Source organism: Populus nigra, chromosome 16 (assembly GCF_951802175.1).
Source record: "Populus nigra chromosome 16, ddPopNigr1.1, whole genome shotgun sequence".
Taxonomy (NCBI): domain Eukaryota; kingdom Viridiplantae; phylum Streptophyta; class Magnoliopsida; order Malpighiales; family Salicaceae; genus Populus; species Populus nigra.
Genome location: NC_084867.1, coordinates 14133256 through 14156956, shown reverse-complemented (window position 1 = coordinate 14156956; position 23701 = coordinate 14133256). Strand labels below are relative to the sequence as shown.

General features: G+C 34.1%; 4 protein-coding genes across 4 annotated transcripts; 1 reads left to right on the top strand and 3 right to left on the bottom strand.

Moving 5' to 3' along the window:
• Positions 1-1303: 1303 nt before the first annotated feature.
• Positions 1304-5728, top strand: LOC133675749 (leucine-rich repeat receptor protein kinase EMS1-like). Its single transcript, XM_062097225.1, has one exon. The coding sequence runs from the start codon at positions 1596-1598 to the stop codon at positions 5484-5486; it is 3891 nt and encodes a 1296-aa protein (XP_061953209.1). The 5' UTR covers positions 1304-1595; the 3' UTR covers positions 5487-5728.
• Positions 5729-7320: 1592 nt separating this feature from the next.
• LOC133675569 (heat stress transcription factor B-2a-like) lies at positions 7321-8824 on the bottom strand. The gene is made up of 2 exons (XM_062096990.1): positions 8384-8824; positions 7321-8277 (listed from the first exon to the last, which is right to left on the bottom strand). Exons 1-2 carry the CDS (start codon positions 8663-8665, stop codon positions 7696-7698), a joined length of 864 nt encoding a protein of 287 aa, XP_061952974.1. The 5' UTR covers positions 8666-8824; the 3' UTR covers positions 7321-7695.
• A 5429-nt stretch (positions 8825-14253) lies between these two features.
• On the bottom strand, positions 14254-15915 carry LOC133675071 (uncharacterized). The gene has a single exon (XM_062096350.1). The coding sequence runs from the start codon at positions 15808-15810 to the stop codon at positions 14386-14388; it is 1425 nt and encodes a 474-aa protein (XP_061952334.1). The 5' UTR covers positions 15811-15915; the 3' UTR covers positions 14254-14385.
• Positions 15916-20087: 4172 nt separating this feature from the next.
• LOC133675649 (uncharacterized) lies at positions 20088-21935 on the bottom strand. The gene is made up of 3 exons (XM_062097098.1): positions 21562-21935; positions 20566-20669; positions 20088-20393 (listed from the first exon to the last, which is right to left on the bottom strand). Exons 1-3 carry the CDS (start codon positions 21782-21784, stop codon positions 20298-20300), a joined length of 423 nt encoding a protein of 140 aa, XP_061953082.1. The 5' UTR covers positions 21785-21935; the 3' UTR covers positions 20088-20297.
• Positions 21936-23701: the final 1766 nt, after the last annotated feature.

The following is a 23701-nucleotide window of genomic DNA, read 5'->3' as shown; positions in this document are numbered from 1 at the left end:
TTTTCTTCTTCAACATAGACTGTTCTAGGTCTTGGATCGGTCTAGACCCTAGATCAAACCACCGGGCCGATCCGTGTCTTGCAGTATTATAGATTTTTTTTGCAATTTCCTCCTTGGAAAATAGAGCAGTGCAGTTCCAAATCTTGATCAGCAAGACTTATTTTGCCCCCTAATTGCTCTAAATTTAGAAAACAAATGGCGAACCCAGAAAATGACAGAGATTTAAGATGCTTTCACCATATCCTGACAGAATCACCATGGTTTCGTAAATGAATATATCCCTTCTCTATGGCAAAAAGAAAAAGAAAAAAAAAGACGATGGCAAGAGTGCTAGGCTAGGCTATAGGTATGATCCAAAGTCCGAAACTCTCAACATGCACCATGGATAATGGCTATTGGGTAGCACAAAACACCATGCTCATAGAAGGATATCATTCCCCTATTTAATATATTTACACAGGAGGCAGTCTCTTCCTCCCTTTTCTTAACTTGAAGCCACAATCATACATAGTGCAAATAAAACTAGGTTAAGAACATTCAAAAGGAGAATAAAAGCAAAAAGGAGAGAATATATGTGCAAGAGACAAGCCCCGGATTCTCAGAAAGTAGAGGAGGCTGTGCCTTGCCGGTACTCCTTCGTGCTTTATTCTATTAAACTATACATGCTCTTAACTAGGTGCTCCTTCCATGTACGAAAAGATTGCTGGCGCCTTGAAAATAAATTCCATAGAAAGTCTTCGAAAGCCATGGTCTTGCATTGGGTTTCTCGTGAGCGAAAAAATAAAGTGAAAGTACAAATTGATCCTTTAATTTTAGAGGCTTTTCAAGCTAGTCCTATGGTTTCAAGAATGAGTTCGTCCTTCTTCGTCAATATAGGTTATATTTCGTTGGTGTTTCAAGACCCATAAAACAAATACAGAAAAGGCAAGAACGTGTTTAAGAGATGAAGATGAAGATATAAAACAAATATATTTTTGAGATAATTTTATATTTTTCAAACACAAAACAAACGGTGCCTTGCTTATTTCATGCCTTGTCATGTTTTACACATTTACTACTCGTAAAACACTAAAGATTACATATCAAAGTCATCTTTTTGACTGCACACATCTTGATTTTAATCATTTCTTTTATATATAATTCAACAAACTTGTATAAATTTTCAAACATAACAGTCATATGATTATCATGCAGGAGAGTTCATGGTATCCGAGTAATGATACTATGAATCATCACTCAAAAACTTGAACCTCATCTTGAAAATTAAGTTTGATATTTATACGAGTATGAACCCGATAACGAAGAATCCATAGCTTCGATTAACCTTACTTTTAAACAGAAAATTTACAATCGACTCGTCGAAACAGAAAAGCAGTTACAGAACACCTCATGTCATGTGAGTTGCATGCCTATCTGACACTCCCTTTCTCCCTCTCAAATAGGGCCATGGCGTCTTAGCTTGCTCTCACTTTCACCGTCTCCATTACTCACTCCGGTCACCTTCTCCTCTCTCAAAACGGGTTTTCCTTCTTAGCTCCCTCCTCCCATTTTCTCTATGTAAAACATCAAAAAGAACTCTCCTTTTCTCTTCAACAATGGCAATGCCTTTCAAGCTTGTGTTTTTTTGCTTTCTAATGTTAACAAAGCCTCTCATTTTGGTTTCAAAGTACACTGAAGATCAAAATACAGATAGGGAATCTCTCATTTCCTTCAAAAATGCACTCAGAAACCCAAAGATCCTTTCTTCATGGAACATAACTAGTCGTCACTGCAGCTGGGTTGGCGTTTCTTGCCATCTCGGCCGTGTTGTTTCCTTGATACTCTCAACTCAGAGCCTTCGAGGCCGACTCCACCCTTCTCTTTTCTCCCTTTCTTCCTTAACCATTCTTGATTTGTCCTATAACCTTTTTGTTGGCGAAATCCCACATCAAGTTTCCAATCTTAAACGCTTGAAACACCTTTCTCTGGGTGGTAACCTGCTATCAGGGGAGTTGCCACGTGAACTCGGTGTGCTGACTCGGCTCCAAACCCTACAACTCGGTCCCAACTCGTTCACCGGGAAAATCCCACCGGAGGTTGGGAAGTTGTCCCAGCTGAACACCCTTGACCTCTCAAGCAATGGGCTCACTGGGTCAGTGCCGAGTCAACTTAGTGAGTTGACCGGGCTTCAGTTCTTGGACCTTGGTAACAACCTTCTATCAGGTTCTCCAGTAAATCTCTTTAAACTTGAATCCTTGAAATCATTGGATATATCAAACAATTCCTTTTCTGGTCCCATTCCACCTGAAATAGGCAACCTTAAGAACCTGTCTGATCTTTACATCGGTATCAACTTGTTTTCTGGTCCTTTTCCACCAGAAATTGGTGACCTTTCAAGACTTGAAAACTTCTTTGCGCCTTCTTGTTCAATCACAGGTCCTTTTCCTGAAGAAATTTCCAATTTGAAGTCATTGAGTAAACTTGACCTTTCTTATAATCCATTGAGGTGTTCAATACCGAAGTCTGTAGGCGCAATGGAGAGCTTGTCAATTTTGAATCTTGTTTACTCTGAGCTTAATGGTTCTATACCTGCTGAACTTGGAAATTGCAAAAATTTGAAGACTGTGATGTTGTCTTTCAATTCTCTGTCTGGAGTGTTACCAGAAGAGCTTTCTATGTTGCCTATGTTGACATTTTCTGCTGATAAGAATCAGCTTTCAGGGCCATTGCCTCATTGGCTTGGAAAGTGGAACCAGGTGGAGTCACTTTTGCTTTCAAATAATAGGTTTTCAGGGAAAATACCACCTGAAATTGGGAATTGTTCGGCGTTGAGGGTGATTAGTTTGAGTAGTAACTTGCTGAGTGGGGAGATACCAAGAGAGCTTTGTAAGGCTGTTGATCTTATGGAGATTGATCTTGACGTGAATTTCCTGACTGGTGGTATTGAGGATGTGTTCTTGAAGTGTACTAATTTGAGCCAGTTGGTTTTGATGGATAATCAGATTGACGGCTCGATTCCGGAGTATTTAGCAGGGCTTCCTTTGACGGTGCTTGATCTTGATTCTAACAATTTCTCGGGTACCATACCTGTGAGTTTGTGGAACTCCATGACCTTGATGGAATTCTCCGCTGCAAATAATTTCTTAGAGGGTTCTCTGCCCGTGGAGATTGGCAATGCTGTTCAGCTGGAGAGGCTGGTGCTGAGTAACAATCAGCTAGGGGGCACTATCCCGAAGGAGATTGGCAATCTCACAGCTCTTTCAGTTCTCAACTTGAACTCCAATCTGTTGGAAGGAACCATTCCTGTGGAGCTCGGACACTCAGCTGCACTTACCACGTTGGACCTAGGAAATAATCAACTCTCTGGTTCAATACCGGAGAAACTTGCAGATTTGGTTCAATTACATTGCTTGGTTCTTTCTCACAATAAGTTATCAGGGCCCATTCCATCGGAGCCTTCTTTGTATTTTCGTGAAGCTAGTATTCCTGATTCGAGCTTCTTTCAACACCTTGGTGTGTTTGATTTGTCACACAATATGTTGTCCGGTTCAATACCTGAGGAGATGGGGAACCTTATGGTTGTGGTGGATCTTCTTCTCAACAATAACAAGCTTTCCGGTGAAATTCCAGGGTCACTTTCAAGGTTGACAAATCTTACAACCTTGGATTTGTCTGGAAATATGCTAACCGGCTCCATTCCACCAGAACTTGGTGACTCTTCCAAGCTTCAGGGCCTGTATTTGGGGAATAATCAACTCTCGGGAACCATCCCTGGGAGACTAGGTGTCTTAGGCAGCTTGGTGAAGCTGAATTTGACTGGTAATCAGTTGTATGGTCCAGTTCCTCGTAGTTTTGGAGACTTGAAAGAGCTTACTCACTTGGATTTGAGCTATAACGAGCTTGATGGTGAGCTTCCTTCTTCTCTATCAGGAATGCTGAATCTTGTGGGGCTTTATGTCCAGAAGAACCGGCTATCTGGGTCTGTAGATGAGCTCTCATCTATGTCCATTGCATGGAAGATTGAAACTATGAATTTGAGTAATAATTTCTTTGATGGAGAGTTGCCGCGGTCATTTGGCAATCTTTCATACTTGACATATTTGGATCTTCATGGAAATAAATTCACAGGAGGAATTCCTCTAGAGCTTGGGAATTTGGTGCAACTCGCATATTTTGATGTTTCAGGGAATAGGATATCAGGGCAAATTCCAGAGAAGTTATGTGCCCTGGTTAATCTGTTTTATTTGAATTTGGCAGAAAACAGTTTAGAAGGGCCCGTACCAGGAAGTGGTATTTGCCTAAACCTGTCAAAAATCTCACTTGCTGGCAACAAAGACCTCTGTGGGAAAATCATGAGTTTAGATTGCAGGATCAAAAGCTTTGACAAGTCGTATTATTTGAATGCTTGGGGACTTGCTGGGATTGCAGTTGGATGTATGCTTGTCACTCTTAGTATAGCCTTTGCTCTGCGAAAATGGATTTTGAAAGACAGTGGGCAAGGTGATCTTGAGGAAAGAAAACTGAACAGTTTTCTTGATCAAAACTTGTACTTCTTGAGCAGCAGCAGCAGCAGCAGATCGAAGGAGCCTCTGAGTATCAACATAGCCATGTTTGAGCAGCCTCTTCTGAAAATTACTTTAGTTGATATTCTTGAAGCCACCAACAACTTTTGCAAGACAAACATCATTGGAGATGGAGGTTTTGGTACTGTATATAAGGCCACTCTACCTGATGTAAAAACTGTTGCGGTCAAGAAGTTGAGTCAAGCCAAGACACAGGGCAACCGAGAATTCATTGCTGAAATGGAAACGTTGGGGAAGGTTAAGCATCAGAATCTTGTTCCGTTGCTGGGATATTGTTCTTTTGGGGAGGAAAAGCTCCTTGTTTATGAATACATGGTAAATGGGAGCTTAGATCTTTGGCTAAGAAATCAAAGCAGGGCTCTTGACGTCCTTGATTGGCCCAAGCGCGTCAAAATTGCAACTGGTGCTGCACGTGGGCTAGCTTTTCTCCACCATGGATTCACCCCCCACATTATCCACAGGGATATCAAAGCCAGCAACATCCTACTTAACGAGGATTTCGAGCCAAAGGTTGCTGATTTTGGGCTGGCCAGGTTGATCAGTGCTTGCGAGACTCATGTTAGCACGGACATAGCAGGAACATTTGGTTACATACCACCAGAGTATGGTCAGAGTGGGAGGTCTACTACAAGAGGAGATGTTTATAGCTTTGGTGTAATTCTGCTTGAATTGGTGACTGGGAAAGAGCCAACAGGACCGGATTTCAAAGAGGTTGAAGGGGGGAACTTAGTCGGTTGGGTGTTTCAAAAGATTAAGAAGGGTCAGGCTGCTGATGTTCTTGATCCAACAGTTCTTAGTGCAGATTCCAAGCAGATGATGCTTCAAGTGCTGCAGATTGCTGCTATTTGCCTGTCTGATAATCCTGCAAATAGACCTACCATGCTCAAAGTGTTGAAGTTCCTGAAAGGGATCAAAGATGAGTAGGTGAAAATTATCAGTGCCCGTGTTCATATCAAACCAGTTGTTATAATAACCCCCTAACATGTGTAGGAAGACGTGTTAGAATCTGAAGTTGTTAGTTAAGAGTTTAATGTTTCCTAGTCCAATCTTAATTCAGTCCATAGTTTCAGTTTCAGAGTTGATTGTCAATGTTATAAGAACTTAATGAGCATCTTTGAGACAATTGATGAACAACAAACACCATTTGGTACTGCAGCCTTAGAAAATGTGCAATCTCCGGTCATTTTCTCCGCCAAAGTTAAATTTATACTGCCATTAAAAGTGGAGGCAGGATGATTTAGAAAGCAGGCGGGTGAAGTCCTTCGAATATGCAGCATGATACTTTTATTCAGTTGATGTTGAGATGGTAATAGGTTCTTAGTAGTCACGCTATCCTCGAATCGATTTATATATATATATATAATGTATTAAGACTAAGTATCTACCTTACTTACATATCTAGATTAATGTATTAACGAAAAATTATTTATTGCAGTCTTTTCATGAATTTGAACTCGAGAGGTAATATATTTTGAAAACCCATTTATTTTTAAAAGCAACAGTATACTATATGTTTGCTTGCGAGGATAGTTATTAAACTGGTCTGGCGGGTTGATTTAGTGATGTGTTGATCAATAGCCTAACTTGGACAATTTTTAATATTGGACATCGACTTAGTAAAAGTTATTCCGGGTTGATCAAATTTGATCTTATTTATTTTTATGTATCAAAAGTGTTTTTAAAAAAAATTAATTTTTTTTGTTTTAAATTAATATTTTTTTTGGTGTTTTAAGATTATTTTGATATGGTGATGTTAAAAATAATTTTAAAAATATATTATTTTAATATATTTTCGAGTGAAAAACACTTTAAAAAGCAACCGTAACCACACTCTCAAATATACAACTTTAATGTCTTTATTTTTATTTTTATCCAAAACAATATTATTTTTTTAAAACTTATTGAAATGATATTGTTTTTACACTTGATTAAACTAAAGGTTAGCTCTACAATTCAACTCTTACTCGGATCACATCTCGAGTAATTACAACTATTATATCTAAAAATATTGAATGTGTTGGAAACAGAGTGCTAATGTATCCCATATTCTTTCTTTCCCTTCTTTTTCTTTTTCTTTTTTATTTTTCTCTAATACTACATCAGCTCATCTCTTCTCCTATTTTTTTTTCGTCATTGAATCTTTTAATTTTCCAAATACTTTTAAAACATGTATTATTTTTCAAAACTGTTACCAACTGTATTATTTTTTAAAAAAATAAAATAAAAGCTTGTTATATTTGGATCTTATGTAAAAAACTTTTGACTCAAAAACCAGTTTTTTCAAGTTTCATTTTAGGGATTTTATAAGCTTGTTGCAATTTTTTTTAAATAATATTAGTAATTTAAATGCCGTAATTGTTTTAACAAAATAACTTTTGTTTCTAACCATTAATACAACCACAGCCACAACCTAACTTGTTGACTGAAGCCAGCCAAAATCAACGCAGAAATTTCAAGATAGAAAGCATTCGTCTCCTTCAACCATGGGGGCTCGTGCTTAGTACTCTGTGCCGCCCAGCCTGGACTGATAACGGAGTTTTTTCTTTAGAACAGCAGCTTTGCTTTGTTTGCGCAGTTTCACTGGCACAAACCGCAACAATTTTTTGTCGCCGAAATTCTAGTGCTCTAAACACCGTTTTGAAGTGCAGTTAAACTTATTTTTTAAAATGTTTTTTGATGTAAACATGTATATTTCTACAAAATCAGAGGATAGAATCTGTAATAGGCTAAATGGAGAGTAAGTCAAGCTGATGGAAGATAGAAGAAAACCTGTTCAGTTCCATTTTGCCTTGGATCATCTCCATCTCCATCTAATACATACATTAGTGTCCCATATAAATAATAAGCCGCTTCTTGGGTGTGCTTATGGCTATCCCATGGTAATATTACAACAATCGGATTGCGCCGCTTGGACGCATGTCGGGTTTAATAACTTGTAACTGTTCTACTGAGTGTCTGTTTATCTACACAGTAATGCTGTGTTGTAAGAAGATGTTTTTTCAGGCAGAACGCAGTTTGAATGGCGTGGAGAGAGACGTGGCCTCATTAGATCTTTGATTAACTAGACCTTGTAGCATTCATTGTTCAATTCATGATGCGGTGCATCTTCACCGCCGCCACCGTGCCGCCGTTACTATCTATCTCCATTTCGACTACCATTCACCTCAATCTTCACCCCATCACTACTGCCGCCACCCGGTTGCCGCAACCGCAATTGCATCCCATCCTCCTCCACCTCCATATCCCCACTTAATTCCCTCCCTCTTTTCACACCAACCTCCACCCCACAAATCCTCGCTCCATCCCCCCCTTCCTCCTTCATCGGCAACAAATCCAACACCTTCCTCACCTCCTCCTCCTCCTCCTCTCGCAAATTCTCAAAATCCGACACCAAACTAAAAATATTACCACACAAACTCTTCATCTCCGTCAACTCCCCTTTTAACCGCACATTCTCCTTCCTCAACCTCTCATTCTCATCCAACAACTCCAATGACAACCCCGGCGAAGAACTCCTCGTCGATATCACTACTTGCTCATCCGATGAAGAATTCGACGACGTTTTTATCACTTTCACCGCCGCCGGTGCTGGTGCCACTTGCGCCACCGGTGCTGCCAGTTTCCTCCTTTGTATTTCACACAGCAAATTCTTTTCTCCTTTGCGAAAACATTCATTCGAAAACTCCCATCGATCCGGCACTACCTTCCTAAATCCCTGCAAAAAACCCCAAAAGAAGAATTAAATATAAAATTAAAACTTTGCCTAATTTCTACTAGGTTTTCTTTTTCCCTAGCAAAAATTTAGAAAAAATTAAACATACATAAGTATTTAATTGGCGAACGAAGCTAGAGAAATTGTTGTGCTTAAAGAATTTAGGGAGCAAATCTCTGGAGAAAAGGGTTGGATTCCAGACTACAAAAGAGGAACCATCTTCATTCCATGAAATCACATCGTCAATGGTGTGATCATCTACTATTTTAAATGTTTTTGTCAGAAATGGTGTTGGTATTGATCTTGATGTTTCTCCTCCAGCTGCTGCTGCTGCTAGTGGGGATGTTGGAGTTTCCCCGCTGTTTTGCTCCACCAGTAACGGTGACGCCATCTCCGTTAGTTAAGGTGGAGAAGGTTCGGTTTTGTTGAGGGGATTTTTTATGGAAGGGAAGGAGAGGAGAGTGAAGGAAATAATGGAGGGACAGAGAGATAGAGAGGGTGGACAGAACATTCCTTTTCCGCATTTAAAAAAATAATAATTTATAAAGTAACACGTGATAGAAAAATAATTAGGAATTTAGTATAATTTAAAAGTGTTGCCGATTTATTTGTGATATGCGAGGAAGCTCTATGCGACTTAACTGTCACAGTTAGTACTTGTGATTTCTGTTTATGGGCTGTTATCAATTTCCTATTAAAAAACAATAATCTGTATATTCATCAATAACCAGTTTTATGTTATTAAAATACAATTTATATAAACAACATATAATATATTAAATTGTAAATGACAGATATATACTTTAAAAAACATAATATTTTATTAAAAATTAAACTAATTATATATCTATCTACAATTATCATAACACATAATAACATATAATCATATCTAATAATCTCTTTATCTCGTTCAATTCGAGAACAGGTTTATAATATTCATATAAATAAAAAGAGGATTAATATCATCTCAACTTCAACTTGTGGATGAAACTGAGTCGCTCATGGATAGATCTGAGACACTCGTGGATGTGCTTGGATGGTGAAAGTAATCGGTGGTGGTTGGTTACGCCGGAAAAATTCAATACCATCCGCTAGTAGAGAAAAAAAAGCTTGGTTGTTGCGGGTTTTAATAGAAAAAGAGAAGTGTTTAAGGGTTGTTAATGGGTATTTTTAATGATGGAGAGAGAGATCTTGATCGGTGGTGTGAGGGAAGAAGCAAGGCAGAGAAATTGCAGGAAAGGAGAGAAAGAGAGAAGATCTCTGGTTTTTAATTCGAAACAAATTGTAAATAGTATCTGTAACTCGTCTAAGTGTATTAGTTTTTTTTAAAAAAAAAAATTCAATTGTGTTACTTCACCAAAAAAAATAATAATTTTACTATGTTAAAAAAAAATTGTATAGAAAACAAGAAAGTACATTACGTCTCTTCAAGAAACTTCCCATTAATTTAAAATATAGTTTTTGTTTTTTTTAAGATAACTAATATTTGTTTTTACCTCTAGAATATATTTTTTTATTTAATATTTAATATTTAAAAAGGAAAATGTTTTTCCCTTCACTCATATTCATAAAAGCCAACCCAAGGTAAATGTTAACTTGAGTCTATTCAAGTTTTGATTTTTTAAAATAAAATTATTTTAATATAAAAAAAATACTCAATTGTTTGAAATGTATAATAGACTTGAGTCTATTCAAGTTTTGATTTTTTTAAAATACCCTTGTTTTGGTCAAGGGTCTTTTCACTCAATCACAAAGAAAAAATAGCTTTATATATTTCTCCTAACCCACAAGAAGTCATAAGAAAAAAAAAACATTTTGTTAATATGCTTAGTCTTAAACAGGATAGTAGACTAATTATATCTCATAATAATTTTTCTCTTGAATTCAATAGTTTATATAAAAAAACTTTTGTATTTAAATTTAATCTTAATATTAGAAAACTGATTCAAGAATGCTGTTTTATTTATGATTTGTGTAAGAAGAAAACAACAATTATCATAAAAGAAAGTGGGTTCTTGTGTTGAAGGTAGGAAATTGAAACTACAAGCAACATAAATTCAAGGAGATGATTTTTGAGTTTTGTTTTTGTTATGAATATTTTTTGTTTAAAAAGTATTAAATTAATATTTTTTTTAAGTGTTTTAGATGATTTTAATATTTTGATGTGAAAATTACAAAAAATTAAAATATATTTTTAATTATATATATTTTTTAAAAGTATTCCACATTACAATACCACACATAAACAATGATCCAAATAAGAAACATGTAGAATCTGTTTGCCAAAAAATTGAATTTTTCTGTTTAAAATTTTTTTAGATTTTTGAATTATTTTAATGTATTAATATCACAAATTAATTTTAATAAATAAAAAATTATTATAATAAAAAAAATATTTAAAAAAACAAATATTATCCCAATACTAGTAACAAGTACAATCATAGTTTGGCGTAAAAGATGTCGGAAGGGGTGCTTCTTCTTTTTTTCCTACCTAGGCAAAGACTTTGAATTAGCTTTAATTAATATTAAAAAAAGCAGACTTTGGAACTTGGAAAACAATTTCTAATGAATCTCCTCTCTTGACCAGACCCTTCACGGCGCCGATGGCTTACGTTCCATCGAACAGGATTTGATACACCCAAAATTGCTTAAAAGACACTGCTCGATCCTATAATTTTATAAAAAGAAGTTAAAATGTTGGCGACAAATAATAATCCTCCCTGAGTAACTAAGACTCGATCTCAATTAACGAATATTGTCGGTATATATATTATTGTTTATAAGCAATGCGACTAATCTGATGAACATTAAAATTAATGGCTATATAAGTTTTTAGTAGCTCTAAGGTTTATAAGACTTGAACTGGTGGCTTCTACAAAACAAATTTAGAATTTGACCAGTAGAGCTACATACATCAAGATTATATAAGCATCATTCTTAATGTTGCATATTGTGCAGAGCCGCGACGATATCGTCCACTCTTGGAATATATCGTCCACTCTTGAAATGAATCTGTAAATCAAAAAATGAGATAGACGAAGATTTCTTAAAACCCTAACTAATCTTAAAGATCAGACATGAAAACTCTGTAGGAGACGCAAAGACGTTAATAGCAATTTTTTTAGGTTTTTTTTATTATTTTTTTGGATTTTTAAAAAATTTATCAAAATATTAGATAACAACACTTAAATTAAAACGATGCCCTTCATAAAAAGAATAAAATTGGAATAATATTTTAAGATTATTAAAAAATAAAAACTAATTTTAATGAACGTCCAACATCATCGAAGGCCCAATTAAACATTAGTTTTTATTTCTTGCAAAATTATTAGAATTGGAAGTATATTCTTGAGATTACTAAAGAATAAAATCTAATGTCACTTAATTAATGTATAGATGTTGATATCGATATATTGCAATTGATTTTTGCTCACAACATTATTATTTTAGTTTCAAATTTTGATAATGACCAAGAAATCGATATATTTACCCAGTCTATATATCGCACTCTTAATTGACCACCTCCTACAGAGTTTTCTAAGTCTTCGTTCTTGTGCTTTAGAAAATTCCGAAGATGAATCGCCCGAAGATTATTCTTCTTTTTTTTTCTACGATGTTAGGCAAAAAAAAAAAAGAAAATATCCTAAAACAGGCTCAACCAGTCATAAATTCGTTGATTTTTTTTATATTAAAACAACATTTTTTTTTATTTTATTTTAGGGTTCATTGGAGACCCTTTTTTTTTGTAAACTAATTATCAATAAATTAGAATTAATTCTTCTCAATTTGGATGAGTTCATCACCTTATTGTCACCAGCATCAAACCTCAAAAACTAATTTATTTACAATGACATCTTTAATCCGACCATCTGAACTCAAATTCTTTTTGGTCATATCTTTAAACAAACTGTACAGACTACAGAGTTACTAGAATGTTTATCTTGTAATGGTCTCTCTGTGCATCAACCAACCTTATTATTGTAAACTATACAATTTAATAAGAAGAGCCTGATTTAAGTTGAGTTTTATTTCAAACTGTTTATATATTAGCTTGGTAAAATCCGAGTAACATAGCAGATTAATTAATAACTCAGCAAAACTTGGATGAAAACTAATCTAGTTAACTCCAAGAAATTAAAATAATACTAAAAAAATACTTTTTTTTAAAATAATTAACCTAACAATCTAATAACTAGTTTTAAATTGGATCAAACATAGCTCTAAACTTATATGACCGCCATGTTATTGAGATGTCCAAAAGAAAAAACCTAACAACTACGTTTTTGTCAGATTGCAATTTATGAATTCAGTGATATGGCATGATCCACAAACTTAACAAAATGGCAACCTTTTGTTCCTGGTGCAATCTCCACCGGTCTTTTTTTTTTTCCTATTTTATGGGCTGTTTCCTGAATTCCAGAAGAGGCCTTTTCATGTAGACATTCCTCTGTTTTATCTAGTAATCCTATCAGACAACCTTTTCTTTGCAACATGTTGTGAGAAGTCACTTTCTTGAGGAAGATAACAACAAGAATGTCCAAGATAGGAGGCACATGCTCCCATTCATGAGATAAATACTCTTACCTATTTCTACTGGTTCTTATTTTTAACCCTAACTATATCCCGATGAGCATCTCTACTTGTTGGAATTCAGGAGTCTTCTGGTTGTAGGCTAGAGATGGCAGAGAAAATGTGACTTCTCAAAATTCCATCATTGACTGTTGTAACCGGGGACTTGTACTTTACAGAAGATCAAACAGTTTCGGAAGTGGACAGTTGGTCGAGAAAACGCCAAGTCGATGCTTTTAACATCTCCAGCTGCGCTTGAATGGACTAAGGCAATGCTGGGTGTAACTATTACTCCCTTCTGGTAACATATAAATATCGCATGTATCGTCATTGTATCTTGAAAATTTAAACTTTGGCAATCACAACAGAGAAGTGTCTAGACTCGACATTCAGCAGATTCACCAAAGAATGCATAAAGGAGCTTCCCACAGGCATAAAACTCCACTTCATTAATGCTTCAAAATTGGAGTCCTTCAGCACAGTACAGAATTGCAGCAAGGAATAAATCATTATCCCTCTTCTTTTAGATTTCTGTGAATTGATATCCATGGAAAAAGATAAGAACGGCTGGCAAAGGCGAGTGTTTTTAAGTACAAATAGTAACAAAATATAGGGATATGCATAAATAGGAATTTCAATAATCATGGTTCATGGATAAAGAGAAGAACGTACTCATGGTCCATGGTTCAGCAGCATGGACTCACTCAGGTCTACCTGGAGACAGATTCCCAACAATCAATGCATGGACTACAGAAGAGAAACAGATGCTCCTGCTTTGCGCAGTTTGTTGATGATCTTCTAGACCTTTGTGAAGCTATCCAAAACTCACTTTACCCATACTAACGGGGAATATAATTCAGTTTCCCATCGTTGAGGGCCGGGACTGCCTTTCCTATCGGAAGCACCTCAGTTTCTGGGCTGGCTCTAATTGACGCAAATCTCTATCATCTATGATATCATCCAGAGTCTATTAGAAAAAAAAAACTACATAGGAGTAGTCGAGTAGATGTCTACGTTCTTAGATTGGATTGAAAGTAGCAGCTAACACATTCTAGAGGTTATATCCAGCGCGAAAGTCACTAAGACCCCCAAATTAAGCTCAAAGTTACCATTCAGAATTTGTTATATATTTCTTGTTGATTTCGGATTTTTTTTTCCCGACATAACTCTTATCTTTCTTTGTATTTGTTGTCTTTATTGTTTTGCTTCCATCTAAGGTTGGCTAGTCCTGCTGAATGCGACGAGATCAGATACCACTTGGCACTAACATCATAAGTGGAAGGGATCACGGGATGTGGATGGCTACCCTATTTTGTTGCCAAAAGCCCACTCGGCCTTCCATTTGAGAAAAAAAGAAAGAAGACAATGAATGGAAATGGATACAGGGAGGAGACTAAGAAAGGAACAAGATGTCTGAAAATACTATCAAATATTAAAGAGAGCAGTATCTGTTACAGAAAAGAAACCCTCCTAACTCAAATTTAGAAGAAAAATTAAGTCCAGGGCCACGCATTGAAAACCATCACAAAAGAATGAAAGTCATCAAGAAACATACAAAGTGCCCCAGCGGTAAAAGACGAGGCTTGTTGAAGTGAAAGCTGCCCAAACAAAGACAATCCACCATGCCATGAACAAAGCAACTTCCTTGACAAAAGCAGTGCAAGGAATGAAATCACACCACAAATGGAGTTTCTTAAATGAGTCCCCATCAATCTGAGATAAGCTAAGGAACAGAAGTACCAGTATCGGCATGGCGAAAAACTGCAAAACTACAAGACATAAGTAGTGATTGTGCAGAAACACCTTGGCTCTACTAAAATCCAAATCTGGTATCTTGCTGGCATGTAATCTTTGGTACCAAGATAGCAAAGCTTCATTCAAATACATTTGCACATTTGGTCTTAAAGCCAAAATTTGGAAGATCCCTGATAGAAACAAGCAACAAAGCCTAAACTTATTGAAATCTGATTCTGTAAATCCCACATTCCCAACTAACATCTCGGCTTCTCCAACACTACCATTTGAATACATTCCATAACTATAATTTACGTTCTTGCTATAAAGAATTTGCGCAAACGGATTGATCCAAAGCAATGCCGCGAAAACCCCCAACAAATAATTGGCATACAGAATCATTCTACCAAACCATCCACAATAAATCATTGCCAAATTCGATCGAATCTGATCCGTTCCAATCCAAAATGACCTTGCATTCTTGCCAGCAGGTATGTACAGAAACCCCGCGAAACATCCCATTAAAACAGCAACAAAAAACCTCCCAAACCCATCAAGAGAACCAAAATCAAAGTCAAAAACAGAACTTGCAATCCCAGAACAAACAATTAGCCCAAAAACAAACCCCACAACACCAAAAATCAAACTCAACTGCTTCTCAGACTTCTTAGATGCAGATTTCTCGAATGAGACTTTCGCCAGCGAAACAAATACTTTACACAACACAAAACATGATAAAATCACAGGAATCAAAGACCCATTAACCAAAACCCCATAATCTTTCACCCCACCAGAGTACTCATAAAGCAAGAAACAAGAAAGAGCCACAAATGAGTAAACAAAAGAATACCAATAATCACCGAAATACAGTCTAGTTTGAAGGTGACCTTGATCAAGCTTCAATCTAAAGATCTGAGCTTTATTTTCATCAAACTCTAACTTCTCTTTGGATTTAAAGTTTCTCCTTTTGACCTCAGCATTATTAGTTTTTGAAGATAAATTTTGATACCCGTCAAGCCCAGAACCTGAATCTGAACTAGAGGGTCTTCTAATAGCAGCTTTGATGCCGCCGCCACCATTTTGTTGGCCAAGATTTTCTGGTTGGATATAAGTGTGAAGGCCTTGAAGGAAAAAGATTGGAACTTTGAGGAATGTGAGAAGGAATGAGAGTGAGATTGAGAGTGTGGCTTGGAGTATTGGAATCTTGTATGTCTGAAACAATTGGAGAAGCATTTTGCTTCTTCTGTTTTTTTTTAAGGTTAGAGAGAGAGAGTGTGCGTGCGCTTTAAGGAAATGGAAGGTGTATTTGTTGGTGAAGATGTCAATGCTGATTTTTAGGGTCTGTTAAGGTCTGTTTGGATATACTGTGCTTGAAATTGAAGTTATGATTGATATTATTTTTTAAAATAATTTTATATTAAAATATTTTTAAAAATAAATTCAAATTAATAAAAAAGGCACGAAGTGCTTGTCATGGCAGTAGCTACTTGCTAGCCTCTGCTTTCATCAGCCAAGGATACGGGGACCCGAAATGCTGATGTGTCTTGATCTTATTTGCTTCGTTTTTGGCGAAAGTTTTTTTTTTCCTGACTGAGCAGTTAAGAACATGTTTGTTGAAAGTAATTTTTGAAAAACTATTTTTTAATTTTTTTATATTTATTTATTATTAAAAAAATTAATTAATAAAAAATATTTTCCAGTCAAAGAAAAATTTAACTTAGTTTTTTAAAAAATATTTTTCCTGAAAAATTTGGACCGAAAACACTTTTCGGAAGTTGTGAAAAATTTAGAAATGTTATTTTATTTGCTGATTATATCAAATTTGATCCTCAAACTTTTGATTGTTATATATATTTTGTTTTGAATATTTATTTTTTAATTTCATCTCTTAAAATTTAATTTTTATATTAACTTTGGTCCTTATTTTTATAATTGTTATTTGTTTTTCCCTTATTATTTTTTATTAAAATTTTTTATCTATCAAATTTGATTCTTATTCTTTTGATTGTTACTTATTTTATTTGAAATAATTTATGAAATGTTAATTATTATTATTATTATTTTAATCTTTTAATCTTTTATTTTTTTTATTATTTAGATTTGATCTCTATTATTTTGATTATAATTTATTTTATTTGAGATAATTTATGAAATTTTTTTTTCAATTTCATTCTCATTCAACTTTTTAATTTGTAAGATTTGTTCCTCATTATTTTAATAAACTTGAAAAAAATAAAATATTAATAAGTTATTTTCCAGCTCATTTTTCATGATATAACCAAACACTGAAAAGTGTTTTCCAACTTATTTTTCATTACACTACCAAACATTGAAAAATAATTCACTTTCCCGGAATTCACTTTAAAAAAAAAAAAAACTTTCCAGCAAACAAACGGTATTGAAAAAAGTATTTTCAATTTGATTAATTGAAAGTATGTTTGTACCCATTTATATTTTAACTACAATTATTTTTTTTGGATGATTTTAAATTTAAATTGTTTATATTAAATTGATAGAATTTAAAAATAAACTCTATTTAAAAAAAATTAAAAATAAATCAAACCTACTTGACTATTTCTAAATAAATAACTTTTAAAGTTTATAGAGTATTCAAATGACTTGGTGTTATAATATTTTAATTGAAGTTTTTTAAAAAAATTATTTTTTTATTTTAAATTATTTTTTTATTTTAAATTATTTTTTTATATATTTTGGGATCGTTCTAATGTGCTGATATCAAAATAAATTTTTAAAAAGCATAAAAAATATTATTTTAATATATTTTTAAGTAAAAAATACTTTAAAAAATAATAATCACCACAATTTTAAAAACCTGCATTCTACTATTTGAGACTTATGAGTGGTTCAAGATTTGAGGTTTTATGAGAGGAATAATACTAAATAATTTTTTATAATTAATTTTTTTTTTAATATTAAGAGTATTCTTGTATGATATTTTTTACATACTGAAACTACTTTTTTTTGAATAAGATATTAAATAGATAATTAACATCTATCTAGTTTGTTGTATTTATAATAAATTATTTATTTTACAACCTCTTAGAAGAAATATCCTTACTTCTAAGACAAAAAATAACAATATAAATTAATAAAATGGATACAATTAGAAAACCAAACTATGGCAGAGTTAAATTGGGCCTTGAGATGGTTTGGAATTCCCTCGTTGGTTATCTTATTTTGTCCAAGAATCATGAGGGGGTGGAGGTGAAATTGAACCGGCCGAGTCGACATGTTTTATTTTAAACTGATTTTTTATTATTAAAATAATATTTTTTTAATTTTTTTAATTTTTTTTTATTATTAATTTTTTTTAACTTTGTTTCTTATTGAATTAATCTATCCGAAAACTTTACAGTAATTTATATAATGTAACTATACATCAAAATCAAAAAGCTATTGGATAGTTAAAACTTGTCATCATTATGGAGAGGCCAATCCATGTGCCGATGGTCTCCCTAATTTTGGTGCTAGCTACTTTCGATTAGGAAATTCTATTTTCTTTATTTTCATGATTCTCCTCCTTTAATAATTGAGAATCTGTTAAAAGATTACATGACAAATATTTGTATATAATTATTAATTTGTTTTTGGCCGTCGTCCCTTTTTGTAAAAAAAAAAAGGGGAAAATAAAGGGAAACCAAACTATGAATCGAATAATAAATAAATATTTAAAAAAATAATAGATTTACACAAAAAAAAAACTTTGGTTAATGGCTCTTTTTTCCCCAGTAAATTATCAAAACTATGTAGTAGGAAAAATGCTTTTAGTAACATTGTAAAAAAAACAAGCGATCCAAACCACACTAATGTATTTTCATATCTTTAGTAATAAATAATTCATTTTTAGGTCACTATTAATTTCTTGAAATGCTATTGCAACAAAAACATTTAAGCTAGGGGATCCATAAATGAAATAATAAGTCTTTAAGAAATAATAAAAACATATATAAATAAATAGTTAAACAGGGACAAATCATGAATTACTAGCTTTGATACCTCCAATATTGATTTATCTTCATGTCTTTTAGTTTTAGTGTTTAGTAAATAATTAAGCAGAGAAGTGGGTCAAGATAATTTCAATACAATCACTATATATTTAATTTGAATTGTCAATATATATCACATGCATGGTAATTAAATAATTATTTTCAATATCACATTAATGATTTAATAATTAAGAGACAATCATTAATTTAGATTGCCAAATTAGCAAGTCTTTAATCCACGGAAATTGTATGATGGAACCAAGAAAATATACATCCAACACCATGATCATGCCATATTCCTCCATTTCTTTCCACCCCAGGTAGAAATATATGTATATCCTCTCGAAGTTTCTTTGTTATGGCATGTGCTTGTCTACTTCAGTATTCTTCGCTTGATCAACACTTCCCTTCGACTTGAAGAAATGTTTTTTTTTATATAAAATTAGGGCGAATATTAATTTGTATATATATATAGCTGATCATTATACATCGCAAAACAAGGTTACCCTTTGGTGCCAAGCTTGCCGATCATGGGTGATTTTCGATGCAAGTGATCATCTTGAAGTGAAGAACACTTGGAGAAAGAGCATGCAATATATATATATATATATATATATATATATATATATATGCTCTCGTCCACCTTTATAATTAATTTATCGTTCCTTAATTTGGTGGAACCATGGAATTAAGCCATGCCTGGCTCGAAACTTGAAGAGATAAGACCATGCAAGTAAAGCACTCATCATCTCTCTATTTGCCTGGATAATTTGGCCATGGATCCACATAATTAACCTCCAAAAACGCAACAAATTATGCAAGTGATCTCTATATATGTGATGGAATTAAACCTAGCTAGCCAGGTATATACGTACGCAGGCAGATATCCAATCTGGTTTCTCATATTGAAATGGTGGATGAAGAGTTCATATACAAATTAAGAACATGTCTCTCTCTCTCTCTCTCTCTCTCTCTCTCTCTCTATACAGCTAGGGCTTTCAAGGAGCTGATCAGATCAATTCACTGCATCATGCGACCCCAAGATATAGTAGCTAGCTAGCTAACAATTAAGGTGCAATGTTCTCAGCTAGCTAGACGTGAATTATTTTATGAAAAGATTAAGCAACCAACTCTATCATAAAGATAAGGTTGGAATAAGATATCGAGGATTGATATCACTCTCCTTGTCGCCTGTCTCCATCCCCTTTTATCTCCACTCCCCATCCTTTACTGTAAAAGTATGTCTATTAAAACTCAAAGGAGAGAAAATTGCACACACACACACACATATATATCTATATATATATATATATATATATATTTAATTAACTGCCTAAAATTAAACAATCTCTGTCCAGCCATAAAATATCTACTTTGCGTTCTAAACGACTACTCAATCAAGAATCTAAAACAAAAAGTCAAGAGATTTGTCAAAATCCTAGAGGTTGCCAGGGATATTGACGCGTCCATAATCATATATATATATATATATATGAAGCGACCTTTGTTCTAATTAATCATGAAATGGCCCTAATTAATGATCTTGTATGTTTTAGTAACTAGCTTATACACTAATTAATAACATGATAATGTCTCACAAATCATGCATTAATGCTACACCAACATTACAACAAGCCGCTACTGGTGAAAGGAGAAAAAAACCATGACAGGGAAAAGAAAAGAGGCCACTACTACAGGAAGAATCTTTTTTCATCAGCTGGCTGGAGCCACGGGTGGCGGTGCAACTGCTACATTAGGAAGGTCTCTTTCATCTTTGTCATTCGTTCTGATATCAGCCTGTGGGACCACCTGTAGGGACACAGAGATAACTCATCAACATGATGGTCATAAGAACATAAAACTTAAGTGGGGCCAGGGTGAAATCATTTCTATCCATCTGATCACATGATCAAATAGTCAAACGCTGTGCAAGCAAAATACCATTGCTATCTTCTCATGCTAGAAATTGGGTGTCACCAACCTGATCTTGTGAAGGATCATAATGCTTATGGTGGGAAGAAAATCTCCTTGTTGATCTCTTATCAACTCTACCCTCCATTCTTGTTCTTGATGCACCAACAACATCTAAACCCAATATATACATGTACAATAAAATCAACTCACCAAAAGTGCATAAAAAGAACATAACAAGTAGTTATCGATGAATCTACTACCATCCCAACAAAAATCTTCCAGGGCATATTCGATACATTTTCCTTGTTTTGGACCATTTGTGAAACCACATTTTCCACCTTCAGCTAACGAATTACTTTTCTACGCCCTAATTATACCATTTCAATTAATATCTCTCAAAAAATCTCCCCCCTTTCTCTCCTACCAAACAACATTTTCTTTTGATTTCAGAGTTTCTTACAAACCACCGCTAAAAAATGGCTATTAGCATAAGATTTTAGCATCGGGACAGTTCATTTCTTGATTTAACAACGGATTAGCAGCGAGATATTTGTATAGAATCTTTTCAATATATATCAACAACAGATTTAGCAACGGGAAATCCGTTGTTGTTATTTACCTTTTCCCATTTTTCAGTAATGAACCAAATCAATCTTTATCGGCTTAATCTGATGAAGTATTTTCTTTTGAAATCATTCAAGTTCAAGTCCTTCTTTTACCACTTTCATGACCATCCCCATTGTTTACATTCCATCATTAAGACATAAATTAATCCAAGTATTTACCTAATTAATTAAGAAACTCTCATTTTCTAGCACAACATGAAATCATACAAAATTAACATGATATGGAGCCAAGCATGCTTGATCAATGATCATCAAGTCCAACAAAGAACACAGAAAACATCCTAAACAAGAAAGTCAAGATTACACCAGTAGTTAAGCTAAACAAGAAAAAACAAATCATGATTAACATTGATCAAGATCCTTAAAATCCACAAAGGGCAATTGCCAAAATGCACCTCGGGTGCAGTTAACAAACAAGGGGGTGTTGTTATTTTTACCTGGGGTGCCATGTTTCTTCTTTCTCTGAGATTTCAAATCAAGAGTTGACTCTGAACTGTCAGGCAAGTACCGGTCCAGACGAAGGAGAGGGCCATTGTTTTCAAGCATTGTACGGACAAACGATGCCTCCATTGATTGCAAGAAGTGCAGGTGTTCCTCGTTTGTCCAGTTATGTTCAGTTTTGTTGCTTTTGTTGCTGTTGTTGGAGATGTTAGGGTCCATGCCACCGGAAAATTCAGCTTGTTGGGATCAGCGGCCGGGAAAAGGATTTATGGGTGGGGCTTTTTCTCGCTGTTGTTGCAATTTTCAAGTGATTTTTGGGGTTTCGCCAATGGTTTCATGCCTAGATATATAGAGCTCGTTGTTTAGGGTGGTTTTGTTTATTCTTTAAGAACTCTCCTTGTGGCTACGCTTGTTGACACGAGAGTACTCAAAGTTTGTACTCGCTTTCCTAAATGAACACGTGTATTTTATTTTATTTTAATTCCTTTTCCCTGTATGCATTAGAATAAACAGAGTAATCCTTTAAGTTTTAACTCATAGAATTCTATGAGATCCAAACCCCAATTAATTTTATTTGAGGTTTACCTCCATAATTATTTTTTCAGTATAAAATTTTTCACATTTTCTTAATTTAGTATGTGAATTTTATGTTCTATTTAGTTAAAAAAAATATGAATATGTTTACATGCATAATTATATTGGTTTTACATCCATCTAAATTGAAGGTTTTTTATATAAAAAATCCCCTTTCAAAAAAATATGGTATTTAATTAATAAATAATTAAACAAATCTTTTATAAAATTCAATATGCAATTATCCACTAGGGTTAGTTGAACTATTAATATTTGTTTAAGAGAGAGAGACAGGGAGAGAGAGTACGGTTGGTTTTAGGGTAGTCGAGGAGGTGGGTGGAACAGAGGGGGCCTGTAAGCGAAAATATCTCATGAGGGCAAAAGATCAAAGGTTGGACCCGAAAAAGAAAGATATTTTCGGGGGACAAGAAAGAATCCTTTCGCATAAAAATCTAACACTGGAGTTTTAGGTTATGCTCCCGGTGGGTTTGATTTTTTTGTTTTGTGTTTATGTTATGACCCTTGTTTTCTCTTCTAATTTACATTTGTGCCCTCCTCATCCTTCTAGTGTGGTCAAACTCTGAGATGTTGACTTTATAATTTCCTGGTTTACAAGAATTTTATTTGTATGCTCCATTGATTTTCCTTTCATGGGTAGTCCACCATGCATGATTTTAGATACACTACGACTAGTACTTCTCAATTACATTATTATTATTATTATTATTATTATTATTATTATTGATGAGAAAATCATATTTGTTAAATTAGGAATACGTACGTATGTATGAATGTTGATGGCTAGAAAGTTGAATTTTGTAAATTAGGGGGGGGGGGGGTAAAAAAAGGGAAGAGAATTAAAAATAAGTTAAAATAAAGAAATATCAAAGAAAAGATTATCTCCTAAACTAAGTCCAAAATGGCAAACAAATCTTGAAATTTGAAGAATATCATGGCAATGAGCTATATTAATTACCCTAATCTTTAAAGAACACAACAACAATCAAGATTTGACATTTTCATTACAACATTTAAGATTCAAACATTACGAAAGTGGAACGAACGAACGAGGATTAAAAATTAGAGAAGAGCCATTCCACTCTATATAGACAAAAAAAAAAAATATATAATTAATAATTAATTAGACCTCCCTTTGGATGTCGATTAATCTATATATTTGAAGTAAAATAATTTGTGACCTCTAGCATTCTTCTTCTTCTTTTTTTTTTGGGATTTAGTAGGAGCACCATCTAATAGTGTGCAATGCTTCTTTGGTTTGGAAAAAGAGAAGGAAAAATAAAATTGCTAAACTTAATTTAACAGAGATTATTTAACCTGTTCTGGTTCTAGGATCAATTAGTGACTCATTTGAGCCGAGTGTTGAATTAGATCCCATGAAAGTTAACTTAGTTAAATTTAATAAATCTAGTTAAAATCTAGTTTATTTATTTTTTAATATTTTTTATGAAAACCTTAAAATTATGCTGTTTTGGATTAATCTTAGCTAATTTTTCCAATCCATAATCACGGTTTTAGGCTAGATTACAGACTAGATCGGGTTTA

What these genes read in the sequence shown, in the direction of transcription:
- LOC133675649 (XM_062097098.1), bottom strand. Translation starts at nt 21,784, where the DNA reads ATGGACCCTAACATCTCCAACAACAGCAACAAAAGCAACAAAACTGAA. An exon ending in GAAGAAACATGGCACCCCAG is followed by an intron (nt 20,670 to 21,561) that starts GTAAAAATAACA and finishes TATTGGGTTTAG; the next exon opens with ATGTTGTTGGTGCATCAAGA. An exon ending in ATGATCCTTCACAAGATCAG is followed by an intron (nt 20,394 to 20,565) that starts GTTGGTGACACC and finishes GTGTCCCTACAG; the next exon opens with GTGGTCCCACAGGCTGATAT.
- LOC133675749 (XM_062097225.1), top strand. Translation starts at nt 1,596, where the DNA reads ATGGCAATGCCTTTCAAGCTTGTGTTTTTTTGCTTTCTAATGTTAACA.
- LOC133675569 (XM_062096990.1), bottom strand. Translation starts at nt 8,665, where the DNA reads ATGGCGTCACCGTTACTGGTGGAGCAAAACAGCGGGGAAACTCCAACA. An exon ending in TTCGCCAATTAAATACTTAT is followed by an intron (nt 8,278 to 8,383) that starts GTATGTTTAATT and finishes GGTTTTTTGCAG; the next exon opens with GGATTTAGGAAGGTAGTGCC.
- LOC133675071 (XM_062096350.1), bottom strand. Translation starts at nt 15,810, where the DNA reads ATGCTTCTCCAATTGTTTCAGACATACAAGATTCCAATACTCCAAGCC.